The sequence below is a fragment of the Moschus berezovskii genome, chromosome 5, assembly GCF_049115385.1.
Source record: "Moschus berezovskii isolate FMDL1 chromosome 5, NW_MosBer_1.0, whole genome shotgun sequence".
NCBI classification, from domain to species: Eukaryota; Metazoa; Chordata; class Mammalia; order Artiodactyla; family Moschidae; genus Moschus; species Moschus berezovskii.
The window spans coordinates 26,466,198-26,483,102 of record NC_142464.1 but is presented as its reverse complement, the minus strand read 5'-3'; the positions used below and the strand labels follow the sequence as shown (position 1 = coordinate 26,483,102).

Here is a 16,905-nt window from a genome sequence, read left to right as displayed (position 1 = left end):
AAAGTTTACAAATAATAAATGATGTAGAGAGTGTGGAGAAAAGGAAATCCTCTTACACGCTTAGTGGGAAGTAAATGGGTGCAGCCACTGTGGCAACAGTATGGAGATTCCTCAAAAAACTAAAGATAGAGTTGCCATAGGATCTAGCAATCCCATTCCTGGGCAAATATCCAGACAAAACTATAATTTGAAAAGATACATTCTCTCCAAAGATACATTCTCTCCCATGTTTATAACAGCTGCTGCTGCTGCTGCTAAGTCACTTCAGTCGTGTCCGACTCTGTGTGACCCCATAGACGGAAGCCCACCAGGCTCCCCCGTCCCTGGGATTCTCCAGGCAAGAACACTGGAGTGGGTTGCCATTTCCTTCTCCAACGTGTGAAAGTGAAGTCGCTCAGTCGTGTCCGACCTTTAGCGACCCCACGGACTGCAGCCTACCAGGCTCCTCCATCCATGGGATTTTCTAGGCAAGAGTACTGGAGTGGCTTGCCATTGCCTTCTCCGGTTTATAACAGCACTATTTACAATAGGCAGGACATGGAAACAACCTAAATGTCCGTCAGCATATGAATGAAGAAGACACTATATATATACACACATATATATATATGTATATATATACACACACACTGAGTAATGGAATATCAATCAGCCATAAAAATGAAATAATACCATTTGCAGCTACATGGATGAATCTAGAGATTATCATACTAAGTGAAGTAAGTCAGAAAGACAAAGACAAATACCGTATGATATCCTTCAGTCAGTTCAGTTCAGTCGCTCAGTCGTGTCCGACTCTCCACGACCCCAAGATCCACAGCACGCCAGGCCTCCCTGTCCATCACCAGCTCCCGGAGTTCACTCAAACTCATGTCCATCGAGTCGGTGATGCCATCCAGCCATCTCATTCTCTGTCGTCCCCTTCTCCTCCCGCCCCCAATCCCTCCCAGCATCAGAGTCTTTTCCAGTGAGTCAACTCGTCACATGAGGTGGCCAAAGTATTGCAGTTTCAGCTTTAGCATCAGTCCTTCCAATGAACACCCAGGATTGATCTCCTTTAGAATGGACTGGTTGGATTTCCTTGCAGTCCAAGGGACTCTCAAGAGTCTTCTCCAGCACCAGGTTCAGAAGCATCAATTCTTCGGCGATCAGCTTTCTTCACTGTCCAACTCTCACATCCATACATGACCACGGGAAAAACCATAGCCTTGATTAGACAGACCTTGTTTAGCAAAGTAATGTCTCTGCTTTTTAATATGCTGTCTAGGTTGGTCATAACTTTCCTTCCAAGGAATAAACGTTTTTTTATTTCATGGCTGCAATTAGCATCCGCAGAGATTTTGGAGCCCAGAAAAACAAAGTCTGACACTGTTTCCACTTATATGTGTCTAAAACATGACCCAAATGAACTTAACTATGAAACAGAAACAGACTCACAGACTCATAGAGAACAGACTTCTTGTCAACAGGGAGGAGAGTATAGGGAAGGGAAGGACTGAGAGTTTGGGGTTAGCAGAGGCAAACTATTGTATACAGGATGGATAAGCAACAAGGTTCTACTATGTAACACCAGAACTCTATTCAATGTCCTATGATAAGCTATAATGGAAAAGAATATGAAAAAGAATATATATGTATAACTGAGTCACTTTGTTGTACAGTAAAAATTAACACAACACTGTAAATCAACTATACTTCAAGAAATTTTAAGTTAATAAAAAGCAATTCTTTACTCCCTTGCAAACCTTTAAGATTTATTTTGGTTTTCCTTTAAAAAATGTTGTCTTTTGGTTTGATTCAGTGTTTGTCTCTATGGATACCAATTATTTTCTCAACATGTGAATAAAACTCAGTCATTTATTCAGGACTACTGTGCAGTTTCTTTTGGAAAAAAGTTCAATGTAAAATAACAGCACATTACAGAAAATGTAAGTTATCTATCACTTCAAGCTATAAATGTTCATTGAGAGAATATTATATGTCACATTGGACATATAATGGTGACAGACAAATTGAATATAAACTGGTCAATAGGGAAAAAAGACAATTCCAGATAGTGCTAAGTGCTATAATTAAAATAAAACGAGCACATATGACAGAGTGATTGGTGTGTGTGTGTGTACCATATTTGCACTTACATGTGATAAATTTCCTTAGTTTCTGATTTATCAAATGAAGAGTTCAAAGAGATGATCTCTGGGGTATCTTCATTTCTTTTCTAGTGATGTAACTTTTCTAATTTTGTTCCAAGTTTTTAGAAACATTTCACCATTTCAATTATGTAGTCTGTTGTCCACCCATAAAGTACGTAAAAACTAATTGAAGAATGAAACATTCACCCATCAGAATTTGAAAGCCATGTCTGTCTGTATTTTCTGTCTTCTAAGTAAAAATCTAAAGGAAAACCATTGAGTATCTCTTTCCATCAGAAGGGACTCAAAACACAATTTTCATCCATGTTCCTCTTACAGTGTCTCTTTTTTTGCCTCTTTGCATAAACAGGCTTTTAGAAACCACTGATTTCTGGCTGAAAAAAAAAATGAATACAGTGGGTTGGACAATGGATGTCCAGTGGACAATGGCATGATCAAGTTTGTAGCTTTTTCTTTTCCTGTAAACTTCTTGGCTAGTGGGAATGGCTCTAGGCTCATCTCAGAAGCTCTGAAGGGGAGAACCAGGGGTGAGTGCTCACTTTTGTGTAACCATTTGAAGATCTGTGGGCTAAGAGGAATTCCACATGGAAAGTCATTGTATACTAGTAATGATCAGTGATAGTGATGGCATTAATAATATCTAGAGAAGTATTGCATTTATTTGGAGGAGGAAATGGCAACCCACTCCAGTATTCTTGCCTGGAGAATCCCAGGGACGGAGAAGCCTGGTGGGCTGCCATCTATGGGGTTGCACAGAGTCGGACAGGACTGAAGCAACTTAGCAGCAGCAGCATTGCATTTATTATAAATCTCTTTTGGGGGCTGTGGTAGAACCTCTGAAACACTGTAAGTTCAACTTCTCAATTTGGTAGAAGAAAGAAAACAAACTTTTTGTTTGGATTTTTAAATGATGATTTTATTCTCCTCACTTAATAATATAAAAAATACCATCAAGAAAATGCATTTTTCTTCGTTGTCATGGAAAAATGCAGTCTAAAATTGTTTCCCACTATTATTATAAAGCCTGTTATTTAAAAAACCTGTAAGTGGAACATAGTTGGAAATCATGCTTTCAGTCCTGTTAGGTAGACAAATATACTTGTTTTCTTTAAAATTTTGTTTAGTTCTTTCTGTCATCTATTGCCCTTGCTTCATTTAGAAATTGAACATAGCCAAATCAGAGAAGAAAAGGGTGAAAATTATCTTCACGATTAATCATTAAAAAAATTACAAAAATAAAAAGGAGTTAAGAAGACAAATGTTTGTGAAACTGATATGATGTATCTTTATTGCAGAGGCAAACCAAACTTACTGGACATGGGCTCTTTGATGATCAAGCCAATTCAGCGAGTGATGAAGTACCCTCTGTTACTATGTGAACTCCGGAATTCTACCCCTTCCTCTCACCCAGACTTCCAAGCACTGGAAGATGCCTATGCTGCAGTGAAACACATTAATGTAAACATTAATGAACTTAAAAGACGAAAAGATTTAGGTAAGAGGAGATATGATGAAGTGGAAGTTATCCAGGGTTGGAATCTTCTGTTTATGTTTTGGAGAATCAGAATGTCTCAGTAGTTACAGCAGGTGCCGTGATAATGATCATTTGATATCTAGAGTTAGAGGCCAGGGAGGAGAGGGTGGTTTTGCCTTTCTAGCTAGGTTCAGAAGATCACGAGACACAAACATTGACAACTTTTCATCGAACAGCCCTACACTCAACCTCTTTTGACCACCACATGCCTGGTGACATATTACGGGCTGAAGAAACCTACAGCATATGATCCTCCTGTTCTTGGTGTTATACGTATGGTAGGAGGAATGGCCAGATAGTTGGGAGCAGTGAATAGCTAGAGCTGAAAAGTGGTGGTGAGAAAGGTGGATACAGGTAAGATGACCCAGCTAAACTAACAGGCTTATTTGGTTCTGGAACACAAAGAATGGGTATTTTTGGCAATAATTGTTCCAAGAAGGGAGCAAGTATATTTCTTTCTCAGATTAACAAATTATTGTTAACTATTCATTAACTAAGAGGTCAAGTGTTAGTCACTCAGTTGTATCCAACTTATTGCGACAACATGAACTATAGCCTGCCAGGTTCCTCTGTGCATGGGATTTCCCAGGCAAAAATACTGGAGCAGGTTGCCATTTCCTACTCCAGGGGATCTTCCCAACCCAGGGATCGAACATGGGTCTCCCACATTGCAGGCAGATTCTTGACCATCTGAGCCACCAGGGAAGCCCAGCTAAGAGGTAAGATTCACCTCTCCAGGAGAATGTAGATTTTAAAACAGGAAGCACAATTATATGGTTTCTATCTTCTCAGAGTTAGCAGTGCATTGGGGTAGACCCTGGGTCCTCTCTCAGTGTGATTTATGTCCATAAATTCTTAACTGGCTTTGTAGTTCTAACTTTAAATCTCAGTTCAACATTTAAAGCAATGGTAGAACTATGGAACTAATTGACCCAACCACTGTGTTTATTTTTATTGCCTTTATTTTCTAATTTTTATTTTTAAAATTGTATGTATCTGTGTTAATAAATTGTAACTATAAAGAAAAGCATAGAGTGAGAAGGGAAAGATGCAAAACAAAAGATGCCATGAAAAAATAGCCCATAGACAAAGGATTACTATCTAGAATATATGATTATTGATACTAAATAAATAATAAAAACATGCTAATACAAAAAATGTTAATAATAAAAATGAGCAACTCACAGAAAAAAACCAATACATTTTTAAATGCTAAGATCCACTAGTAATCAGGGAAATGCAAATTAAAAATATAACGACGTGTTTCCAGCCCATCAGATTGGCAATGAGATTTTTAGCGAATGATGTTAAGTGCTAAATATTAGTTTGCAGGTAAGAATGTAGATCCTAAAGGAAATCAATCCTGAATATTCATTGGAAGGACTGATACTAAAGCTGAAACTCCAATACTTTGGCCACATGATGCACAAAGCTGACTCCTTTGAAAAGACCCTGATGTTGGGGAAGATTGAAGGCAGGAGGAGATGGGGAAGACAGAGGATGAGATGGTTGGATGGCATCACCGACTCAATGTACATGTGTTTGAGTAAGCTCCAGGAGTTGGTGATGGACAGGGAAGCCTGGTGTGCTGCAGTCCATGGGGTTGCAAAGAGTCAGACATGATTGAGCAACTGAACTGAACTGAACAGAAGGATGTAAATTGGAATCACCACTTTGGAGAACAATTTGACAATACTTGTTAGGTTGAAAATGCACACACCCAAGACACAGAAAATCAGTTTCTAGATATTTGAGAAACTGGCTCACATGCTCCTGGAGAGGTATACAGGTAACTAGCATTGTTCAAAATAGCAAAAGGAAGAAAAAAGAAAGAAACAAGCACACAAAGAAAATGGAGAGTGGCTTCCATATTAATTCAGACAGATAAACTGTGAATTATAAACTATGATACCATAACAGCATAAAATTAAAGTACATGTATCAGTTGGATAAATCTTGAAAACACAATGTTGAGTTTTTTAAAAAAGTAAACTAGCAAGTGACAGAAGAATGAATGCAATATGGTACCATTTTTAGAAAGATTGAAAATATTCAAAATAATACTATATGGTATATGACTACATACCTACAAAGTAAAGGCATGAAAATAGATACAGATATAATAAAGCTCCTAATTGAGTATCACCATTTCCTTTAAGGATCAAAGATGGGGATCAGAGAAGCTTCAACTATTATGTGATTTTTTTTTTCAACAAAAAGATTGGAAACAAGGCAAATGTGAAGGTTTGATAAAGTTGGGAGATGGACAATAGCTGTTGTATTAAATTAACTTTGCTGTTTGCTTAATCTTCAAATTTCAAAGTTTTAATGAGGAAAATTTTTCTACTCCCATGGTTCCAGTTTGCATAGCTAACATTTTAGTAAGTTTTCTTCAGAATTTTTATGTCTTTTTTTTTTTTCTATATTCTTTCATCTCTCTCACTTCCCCTTCTTCCCTTCCTTCTGCAAAATGTATGACACTACTGTTTTCTGGGTCTTTCAAAAACCTTGTATATCATGAACATTTTTCAAGTTACTATGGTCTTCTTTTAAATGGCTCCATAGTATTCCATTTAAAAATGTGTCATAATTTATTAAACCATACCTTTATTGATAAACTTTTAGATTGGTTCCAACATTCTGCTGCTAGGAAAAATGCTCTAGCAAATAAAACTTCGTAGGCTTGATTATGGGAATATTTCTCTACATGGACTTCCTGCTCATAGACTATACTATTTTTATATTTAAGGTTCTGCCAAATTATTCTCTACAAAAACTATACTGATTTACTCTTGATCAACAGTGTATTAGAATGCCACTCTCACCACATCCTTACCAAAAGCTGAAGGTTGGGGATATTTAACATTTTGAACAATAAGAGAAGGAAAATAATTTTAAAGATTAAAAAGTATAGCTCAGAGGGATGGCTCAACCTACCTTAGATCTCTCAGCTAGTGGAGACAATTTTAAGATGGATATGAGGTCTTATGTTGGCTGCAGTTGTCTTTCCATTAGTTAAGTCTTGATGAGGAACGCTGGGCTGGAAGAAGCACAAGCTGGAATCAAGTTTGCCGGGAGAAATATCAATAACCTCAGATATGCAGATGACACCTCCCTTATGGCAGAAAGTGAAGAGGAACTCAAAAGCCTCTTGATGAAAGTGAAAGAGGAGAGTGAAAAGGTTGGCTTGAAGCTCAACATTCAGAAAACGAAGATCATGGCATCTGGTCCCATCACTTCTTGGGAAATAGATGGGGAAACAGTGGAAACAGTGTCAGACTTTATATTTTTGGGCTCCAAAATCACTGCAGATGCTGATTGCAGCCAGGAAATTAAAAGACACTTACTCCTTGGAAGGAAAGTTATGACCAACCTAGATAGCATATGGAAAAGCAGAGACATTACTTTGCCAACCAAGGTCCGTCTAGTCAAGGCTATGGTTTTTCCCATGGTCAGGTATGGATGTGAGAGTTGGACTGTGAAGAAAGCTGATCGCCGAAGAATTGATGCTTTTGAACTGTGGTGCTGGAGAAGACTCTTGAGAGTTCCTTGGACTGCAAGGAGATCCAACCAGTCCATTCTAAAGGAGATCAGTCCTGGGTGTTCACTGGAAGGACTGATGCTAAAGCTGAAATTCCAATACTTTGGCCACCTCATGCAACGAGTTGACTCACTGGAAAAGAGTCTGATGCTGGGAGGGATTGGGGGTGGGAGGAGATGGGGACGACAGAGAATGAGATGGTTGGATGGCATCTCCGACTCGATGGACATGAGTTTGAGTGAACTCCGGGAGTTGGTGATGGACAGGGAAGCCTGGTGTGCTGTGATTCATGGGGTCGCAAAGAGTCGGACATGACTGAGCTACTGAACTGAACTGATGCTTCATTCTGGAGATCCCAAATAACGAGTGTATTGTCTAAGAAGAGAGAAAAGAGCTTATTTTTTCCCCCAGTATCAGGAATTTCTCTAATGTGGGAGGTAAATGCAGTTAGGCTTTGAGGAGCTCAAGTCCTAGGATGGTTTCTGAACCTTAGTGGGTTGGGCAGCTAGAGCTATGACGGGGCAGAGTGGCTGGAGCATGAGCCAAAAATCAGAGTTTTATCTCAAATATAAATATTTCTCTTAAATATTTTGGATGAAACACACACTTTCTGTACTGCATGTGTTCAGATATGTCATTGCCTTCTTCAATTTCAGTTCTGAAATACAAGAAGAATGATGAGGAAGAATCACTTAAAGATAAATTGTCTAAACTAAATATTCATTCAATTAGCAAGAAATCAAAAAGAGTGACAAATCATCTAAAGATTCTGACCAGAGGAGAATCACAGGTAATTTTTCTTCTTGGGCCACATACATTTTCCTGGGGAACACGAACGCTGATACTTTCGTGAGATTTCATTTTATTGTTATCAGAGCTGTTTCTGGAACACACTGACAATCAAGGTAACTGCCCAGTGCTGTTCCTTTCTCTCTCTCTCTCCCCCTCCCTCCCTCCCTCTTGTGGGATAATGCATTGGGTGGAGGTGGTGGGGGGTAGTTTTGACTCTATTTTAGCTGTGGTGCTTCCATTCGTGGAGAGGACAAAGGAGATAAGGACAGGACAGGATCAAGAAAGGATGCCCCAGGAGTCCTGACACCATCAATTAGCACATGAAAGAAAGTCCTGTCCAACTCTTTGCAACCCATGGACCATAGCCTGTTAGGCTCCTTCATCCATGGGATTTTATAGGCAAGAATACTAGAGTGGATTGCCATTTCCTTCTCTAGGGAACCTTCCCAACCCAGGGATCAAACCCAGGTCTCCCGCATTGCAGGCAGACTCTTCACCATCTGAGCCACCAGGGAATCCCAATTAGCACATAATCTCACCCAAGGCAATGCCCTCCTTTCATCTCTGTCTCCTTTCTGCTTTTTAAAATCTCATTCCTTTTAGTACCCTTGGTGTTCATCTTATATTTATTTCACCTGTAGTGTTTAGAGGCTTATGTTAGTGTGATTTTTCCTACCTGTTATTCCTTTCCTATTCCCCTACCCTCAGGTGACATTATCAGTTCAGTTCAGTTCAGTCGCTCATTCGTGTCCGACTCTTTGCGACCCCATGAATCACAGCACGCCAGGCCTCCCTGTCCATCACCAACTCCCGGAGTTCACTCAAACTCATGTCCACAGAGTCGGTGATGCCATCCAGTCATCTCATTCTCTGTCGTCCCCATCTCCTCCCACCCCCAATCCCTCCCAGCATCAGAGTCTTTTCCAGTGAGTCAACTCGTCGCATGAGGTGGCCAAAGTATTGGAGTTTCAGTTTTAGCATCAGTCCTTCCAATGAACACCCAGGATTGATCTCCTCTAGAATGGACTGGTTGGATCTCCTTGCAGTCCAAGGGACTCTCAAGAGTCTTCTCCAGCACCACAGTTCAAAAGCATGACATTATATTCCTGGGTAACTCTTTGGTGTCATCCTGAACACTTTCATCTCAATCCCTAATAAACAATTAATGGATTAGCAAAGCCTCTCAAGCTTTAATGTGCATGAGAATGACCTGAGGAACTTGCCAAAATATAAATTCCTGGGTTCCACTTGGTTCAAACGTGCAACCTCAAAGTTTGTATTTTTATAAAGACTCCAGATACTTTTCAGCTAATCAATCTGGAAATTGAAAATCACAAGATAGAAAGGTCAAGGCCCAGAAGTGGTAATACAGTGGGCCTCTAACCAAAAGTAGGCAGAACAGTTCTTAAGATACTAGATAGTACTTTCCGACCCCCCCTTTCCTGTGCCTGATTTCATTCATTATGTTAACATCTCTAACAAAAGTTTTTACTTTGAACTGGAGGCAACTGGTTCAGCTCTGACTCTTCTTATACCTCACTGTTTGGCTGCTTGGTCTTTTTTCTTTTCATTAAGTCTTTGCAGCTTTCAGACCACTAAGCTAGAAGTGGCCTCTTCTCTTCTGACTGCCTGACACACTTACTCAATGCATCTCAGCCTTGGCACTGTTAGTATTTGCAGGAGTCAGCACAGAAATTAAGAGCAAAGTTTCTGAAGTCATTCAGACCTGGGTTTGAACCTCACTTCTACCACTTAATAGATATTTGTCTTTAGGTGCATAAATTCAATGTAACCATCTATAAATTGTAGTAGGGGATTATAGTAGGACCTAATACAGGAAATGATTGTGAGGATTCAATTGCTGGGGGAGTGTGTAATGTCCTCAGTTCTGTCTTGCTGCAGAAAAGATTTGAAATGGCAGACCAGTGTTACAGCTCAGTTACAGCTCAGAGTTTTATTTGGCAAACAATGGATAGTACACTCTCAAGGCATGAGGGCAGGCTTACCCCAAAGGAGAGGCGTCTATCCGTCTTGGCTTCCTCTTTTTATATGTTTGACTACTCCACCCCTTGAGCCTGCTCTATGCAAATTGGGATGGCCGAGAAGGGGGCCTGTTTGTTTCACCTGAGGTTCTCACTCCTGTCCTCGATTTTCTTTTGTTCCATTTTTGCAGGGTTTTTTTCTCTCTTTGTCTTTTAGCCACTGCCATTTTGGACTCCTTTTTCCTATTCTAACTACCTAACACAATGAAATGATACATATTTTAAAATGTACTTAACATAATGTGTAAACATTCAATATATTGGCTATCGTCATCACTATCTTATTTTGCATATAAAATACTGTTATTTACCTTTTAACCTGCAGACTTCTTACTCCCTTGTGGATAAAACTTCTTTATGCATAATGTATTAATCATATCTCATACTTCCTGTGTTTTATGATATTTTGCCATATTAAAAAAGCTTGCAGACCAAAGAAAACGACACTGGTAGGACTAACCCACTGTTACAGAGGGCAAAAAACTCAGCTGGAATTGTTTCTTTCATTTGCAGACCAACCAATCCTGGGTCTAGAGCCACAACCACTTCCTTATCCAAATCTCACAGGTGAAGCCAATATTTCTCTGCCCTTGATCATTCTAAGGCCAGGTACCAGGCAACCAGAAACACTTCTATAGCCCAAAGCCTGCTGGAATTATTCAAACTGGCTAGTCCTAAACATTTTACCCTGCCCCAGCTCTTTCTCTGTGGTTTCTCACAGAAACTCCAATAAAGACTCTAGCCTTGACTTTTCCCTTGCTCCTTTCTGCCAAATAACCCAATATCAGTGATTCCCCTGTGATCCTGTGTGACATACAGTGACCTCTTCTCTAGGACCTGTGAGTATAATCAACCTCCAGGCTTCATTCTCTTTTCCTCCTGTGGCCACACTGTCCATTCCCTACCATCCCCAATATGGATATTCTTACAACACATGGCTTATATAAACCTGTACTTATTTCTTGCTTTTCTTCCATTGCATAGAGGAGATAATCCCAGGCCTCCCTCTTTCCTCAATGTGGAACTATAACATGGGAAGCTTGGGACATTTATGGTGTGTGGTCATAGATCAGGAAAAGGAAAATCCAGATGTTTCAACTAAAGACAACAGTAACAGAATTGAATTGGGAATTCACTTGAAGAAGAGACTGTAGCCTCCATGAGCATGTGTAAATATAATGTAAACAATTCTCCCTTACTCTTTAGGATGTTGCTTCTGACCCAAGACAATACTATTGAGGGACAATATTCAGGTCTTAATCCTGGGCAGGCTCCTGTAGAAGCTGTTCCAGTCTTTAATGCATTTGCCATCAACTTCTGATATTTTCCAATTGCGAACTGAAAGTGAATTATAGTTAAAGAAGCCTGAAGGGATATTAATTAGATTTTTTCCCATTAATCTTTTGAGAGGATGTCCTGTCAGCAATGAAGCATTTCACTGTTAATCAGAAAATCAGCTGCATATGCTGGACTGTAGAAAAGATAAATCTCAAATCAGTCAATTTTGCACTTGTCAGCAGCTCAAGTGAAATATTTGGTGGAGTTAGGGTATAAAACTGTTACCCAAGAGGAAGATTCTATTCCATTCATCACACATATATTGAACTCCTTTGTACTCAACACTGTTAGAGATTGCAAATGCAAAGAAGTTCTAAATTCAGACAGTTTGGGTTGGAATCCTAGTCCTATTAACATGGGTAAGTTTCTTTAACTTCTTATGTTAGGTCACAGAGAGATTCCAAAACATAGCAGCTTAAGTCAGATAGCCATTTATTTCTCTCTCTTATAATCGTCCAGATGGGCTGTGCTGCACAAGATCCTCCAGGATCCCAGTTTTGTGCTGTGCTGTTCCCTAAACATATTGTCTTCATCTGCCTCATTAAAGCTGGGTCACTGCCATGTCTTCAGTCAAGGTCCCAAAGACAATGTTGTAAGCCAAGATTCAGAAATGAAATGTATCACTTCCACTCACATCCTATTTGCAAAATTTACCTTGTGACCCAGTTACCAGGGCAGAACCAGCTGCAAGGGAGTCTGGGAAGGGCTGTCTCTACCAGGGCAGCTGTGTGTCCATCTTAAACTAAAAGTGCAGGTTCTATCAGTAGAAGATCGACATGGGGAATGTTCAAAATGTCTGCCACACCTCCTGGAACTTCTGTTTCTTTATCTCTAAAATGGGGGTTATCATAGTATCTACTTCACAGAGTTGTATAAGACTTAAATGAGAAAATGGAAGACAGGTTTTAGCACAAGTGTCTAAAACACATTTGAAAGTGAAGTGAAAGTGTCAGGCATGCAGTCATGTTCAACTCTTTCCAACCCTATGAACCCTGTGAACCCTATAGCCCACCAGGTTCCTCAGTCCATGGATTCTCCATGCAAGAATACCAGAATGGGTTGTCATTTCCTTCTTCAAGGGATCTTCCCAACCCAGGGATTGAACCCAGGTCTCCCACACTGCAAGCAGGCTCTTTACTGTCTGAAAACATAGTTCAGTTCAGTTCAGTCGCTCAGTCGTGTCCGGCTCTTTGTGACCCCATGAATCACAGCACGCCAGGCCTCCCTGTCCATCACCAGCTCCCGGAGTTCACTCAAACTCATGTCCATCAAGTCAGTGATGTCATCTAGCCATCTCAATCTCTGTCGTCACCTTCTCATCCTGCCCCTAATCCCTCCCAGCATCAGAGTCTTTTCCAATGAGTCAACTCTTTGCATGAGGTGGTCAAAATGTTGGAGTTTCAGCTTTAGCATCAGTCCTTCCAATGAACACCCAGGACTGATCTCCTTTAGAATGGACTGGTTGGATCTCCTTGCAGTCCAAGGGACTCTCAAGAGTCTTCTCCAACACCACAGTTCAAAAGCATCAATTCTATGGTGATCAGCTTTCTTCACTGTCCAACTCTCACATCCATACACGACCACTGGAAAAACCATAGCCTTGACTAGACGGACCTTGGTTGGCAAAGTAATGTCTCTGCTTTTTAATATACTATCTAGGTTGGTCTTAACTTTCCTTCCAAGGAGTAAGTGTCTTCTAATTTCATGGCTGCAATCAGCATCCGCAGTGACTTTGGAGCCCCCAAAGATAAAGTCTGACACTGTTTCCACTGTTTCTCCATCTATTTCCCATGAAGTAATGGGACCAGATGCCATGATCTTCGTTTTCTGAATGTTGAGCTTTAAGCCAACTTTTTCACTCTCCTCTTTCACTTTCATCAAGAGGCTTTTGAGTTCCTCTTCGCTTTCTGCCATAAGGGTGGTGTCATCTGCATCTCTGAGGTGATTGATATTTCTCCTGACAAACTTGATTCCAGCTTGTGCTTCTTCCAGCCCAGCATTCCTCATGATGTACTTGCATATAGGTTAAATAAGCAGGGTGACAATATACAGCCTTGACGTACTCCTTTTCCTATTTGGAACCAGTCTATTGTTCCATGTCCAGTTCTAACTGTTGCTTCCTGACCTGCATATAGGTTTCTCAAGAGGCAGGTCAGGTGGTCTGGTATTCCCATCTCTTTCAGAATTTTCCACAGTTTATTGTGATCCACACAGTCAAATGCTTTGGCATAGTCAATGAAGCAGAAATAGATGTTTTTCGGGAACTCTCTTGCTTTCTACATGATCCAGCGGATGTTGGCAATTTGATCTCTGGTGCCTCTGCCTTTTCTAAATCCAGCTTGAACATCTGGAAGTTCACAGTTCATGTATTGCTGAAGCCTGGCTTGGAGAATTTTGAGCATGACTTTACTACCGTGTGAGATGAGCGCAATTATGCAGTAGTTTGAGCATTCTTTGGCACTGCCTTTCTTTGGGATTGGAATGAAGACTGACCTTTTCCAGTCCTGTGGCCACTGCTGAGTTTTCCAAATTTGCTGGCATATTAAGTGCAACACTTTCACAGCATCATCTTTTAGGATTTGAAATAGCTCAACTGGAATTCCATCACCTCCACTAGCTTTGTTCATAGTGATGTTTTCTAAGGCCCACTTGACTTCACATTCTAAGATGAGTGATCACTAGGTGAGTGATCACACCATCGTGACTATCTTGGTCGTGAAGATCTTTTTTGTACAGTTCTTCTGTGTATTCTTGCCACCTCTTCTTAATATCTTCTGCTTCTATTAGGTCCATACCATTTCTGTCCTTTATTGAGCCCATCTTTGCATGAAATGTTCCCTTGGTATCTCTAATTTTCTTGAAGAGATCTCTTGTCTTTCCTATTCTGTTGTTTTCCTCTATTTCCTTGCATTGATAGCTGAGGAAGGCTTTCTTATCTCTTCTTGCTATTCTTTGGAACTCTGCATTCAGATGCTTATATCTTTCCTTTTCTCCTTTGCTTTTTGCTTCTCTTCTTTTCACAGCTATTTGTAAGGCCTCCTCAGACAGCCATTTTGCTTTTTTGCATTTCTTTTCCATGGGGATGATCTTGATTCCTGTCTCCTGTACAATGTCACGAACCTCCATCCATAGTTCATCAGGCACTCTATCTATCAGATCTAGTCCCTTAAATCTATTTCTCAGTTCCACTGTAAAATCATAAGGGATTTGATTTAGGTCATATCTGAATGGTCTAGTGGTTTTCCCTACTTTCTTCAATTTCAGTCTGAATTTGGCAATAAGGAGTTCATGATCTGAACTGACTCCACAGTCAGCTCCTGGTCTTGTTACAGATTATTATTAAGAAGAAATACTTCCTCTCCAATGCTTGCAATCCATCAATGGAGAGAACTGCTTAAATCATTAACTGGTGAGAGCACATAGGATGGCTCAATTAACTTTCTGGAGTGGAAAGAACAGGAATTAGAGGAAGGAGTTGTAGCAGGGGCGACAGTTGAGCAAGTCCTTAAAAAAAAAAATAAACAGGAATTTACAGGGAAGAAAAGGGACCGCAGCATATTCCAGCAAAATAGCACAGTATGAGAAGGCTTGGAAATAGGGAAGTGGAACTGGGCAATATTTTTCATGTCACGATCCTTGCAACTCTTATTTTAGCATCATCTGGGTCCCAGCCAGGACACACAGAGTAAAGTAGTTGGTCCTTGAAAACTACATTTCAAAGAAATCTGTCCAAGCATATGTTTCAAACTGGCTCAGAGCGTAGAGCTCCTAGGGCAGAGGGTGGTGAATTTTGTGTGGATTACAAAGAATGAGGCTGCCTATTTAATGAAAAGCTTTGCAGATAAGCAATATTAAAGGACTTAAAAATATTAAAATAAAATGTCACCTTTTTCTGTGCATTCAGTTCTAAGGTCAACCACCTAAATTAATGGATGTAAGAATTGAGAACAACTTCAGTTATTAGCCAGTACCAAACTGATTATACATACCATATTCCACAAAACAGGTGTGTGTTCACACAGATTTTGCTGGTATAAAGCTGGTTCTGATTTTTTTGTATAATTTTGAATGTCAAGAAATATTTCTCGTCATTAACAGAATAACGTCTTCTTAGAAACTTCCACAAGCACATAAAAAGCATATTTTTCTGACTGCTAACAGGTATACATGTGAGATACCAATGACAACAAAAAACTGAACACATGTGACCACAATTGTAATTCTGCAGAGTTTTACTACCAGAACTATTTTTGTTAAGATTATTCATCATCTTTCAAATTTGAGCTGATAATGAATTATCACATTTCTTTAGCCAAGACCCCAAGAATATTTTCTGAGTAACCACTGGGAAATAAATTGGGATGAATCATATCAGCAAAATGACAAATTCTACTCAATAGATCAAATTTTTATTTTAATTTCATTTTTCATTTTATTGATTATTTTATAGACCTACAAAAGCAGTGTAATTTAAGAAAACACACATAATACATGCCATTAAAAACTCTAGGGGGAAGTTTTGCATCCCACAGCCACTGTGACTAGGTAAAGCAATGTAGCAATGTGAAAAGCACCACACAGCTTTGCTGCACTAATTGAACATCAATTGTGTCATGTGCTGGACAAAGAAAGGACTGTGTTAAGACTATCAGCGTAGTATGAAAAGTTTTCATCTAAACAAGGAGCTTTTTGGTAACATGCTGGGCCAATATGGTTTGTGGTTTTCTTTAAAAAATATACCAGATTCCTTTGAATTATAAAAATAAATAATTTCATCTATATTTTAGGTGAAAGACAATACCTTTAACAGAGAAGAAAAGCTATTTCGATCTTTAGAAAAGACTGTTAGGCACTGTGTGAAGAACATTTCATTCTGTCTTCAACACGTACAGGTGGGTGAGACACCACTTTTTTTTCAACGTTTCTCTACAAGAAGGTCTTGATGTCTCTGGTTTTAATAAGGAGCAGATGTGACTGTTCATTCATTTATATGATGATACCTATTGTACCAAATTTGGGAGGCTCCAAGGTGCTGGTGAAGGAAGCTAATACAAAGACTTGGGTTTTGCTCTCTGTTCCCTTCCTCTTCCATCCTTCCCCTAATCTAAGTCATCATACAGTGGGACAAGCATGGTTCACATGCTTGCCACATGGGGCTGGACCATTAGCATAGTCTCTTTATAATATGTTAAATGGCAGACAAGGTAGAAACGTTATTTGTTTGATTATACCAACATATGACTTTCCTGGCTCTAAAACACATATTTGCAAATTTAACATTAGGACTGAGAGAACAAAGAAAACCAAAAGAGGGGAAAAAATAAAACTAGAGAAATTAAAAAGTAAAAAGTGCATAATGTAAAGGCCATAAGTTCAGTTCAGCTCAGTTCTCTGTCATGTCTGACTCTGCAACCCCATGGACTGCAACACATCAGGCCTCCTTGTTAATCGTCAACTCCTGGAACCTGCCCAAACCCACGTCCATCAAGCCGGTGATGCCATCCA

At 39.7% G+C, this 16,905-nt stretch overlaps 1 protein-coding gene across 1 annotated transcript in view; it reads left to right on the top strand.

Annotated features, from left to right (window-relative positions):
- Nucleotides 1-16,905, top strand: part of ARHGEF38 (Rho guanine nucleotide exchange factor 38) — a 148,208-nt gene that overhangs the window by 107,241 nt on the left and 24,062 nt on the right. Inside the window, exons 6-8 of the mRNA XM_055433935.2 lie at nucleotides 3,449-3,648; nucleotides 7,885-8,018; nucleotides 16,188-16,292. Of these exons, the coding sequence (XP_055289910.1) occupies nucleotides 3,449-3,648; nucleotides 7,885-8,018; nucleotides 16,188-16,292 (439 nt within the window). The remainder of the gene's footprint in view (nucleotides 1-3,448; nucleotides 3,649-7,884; nucleotides 8,019-16,187; nucleotides 16,293-16,905) is intronic.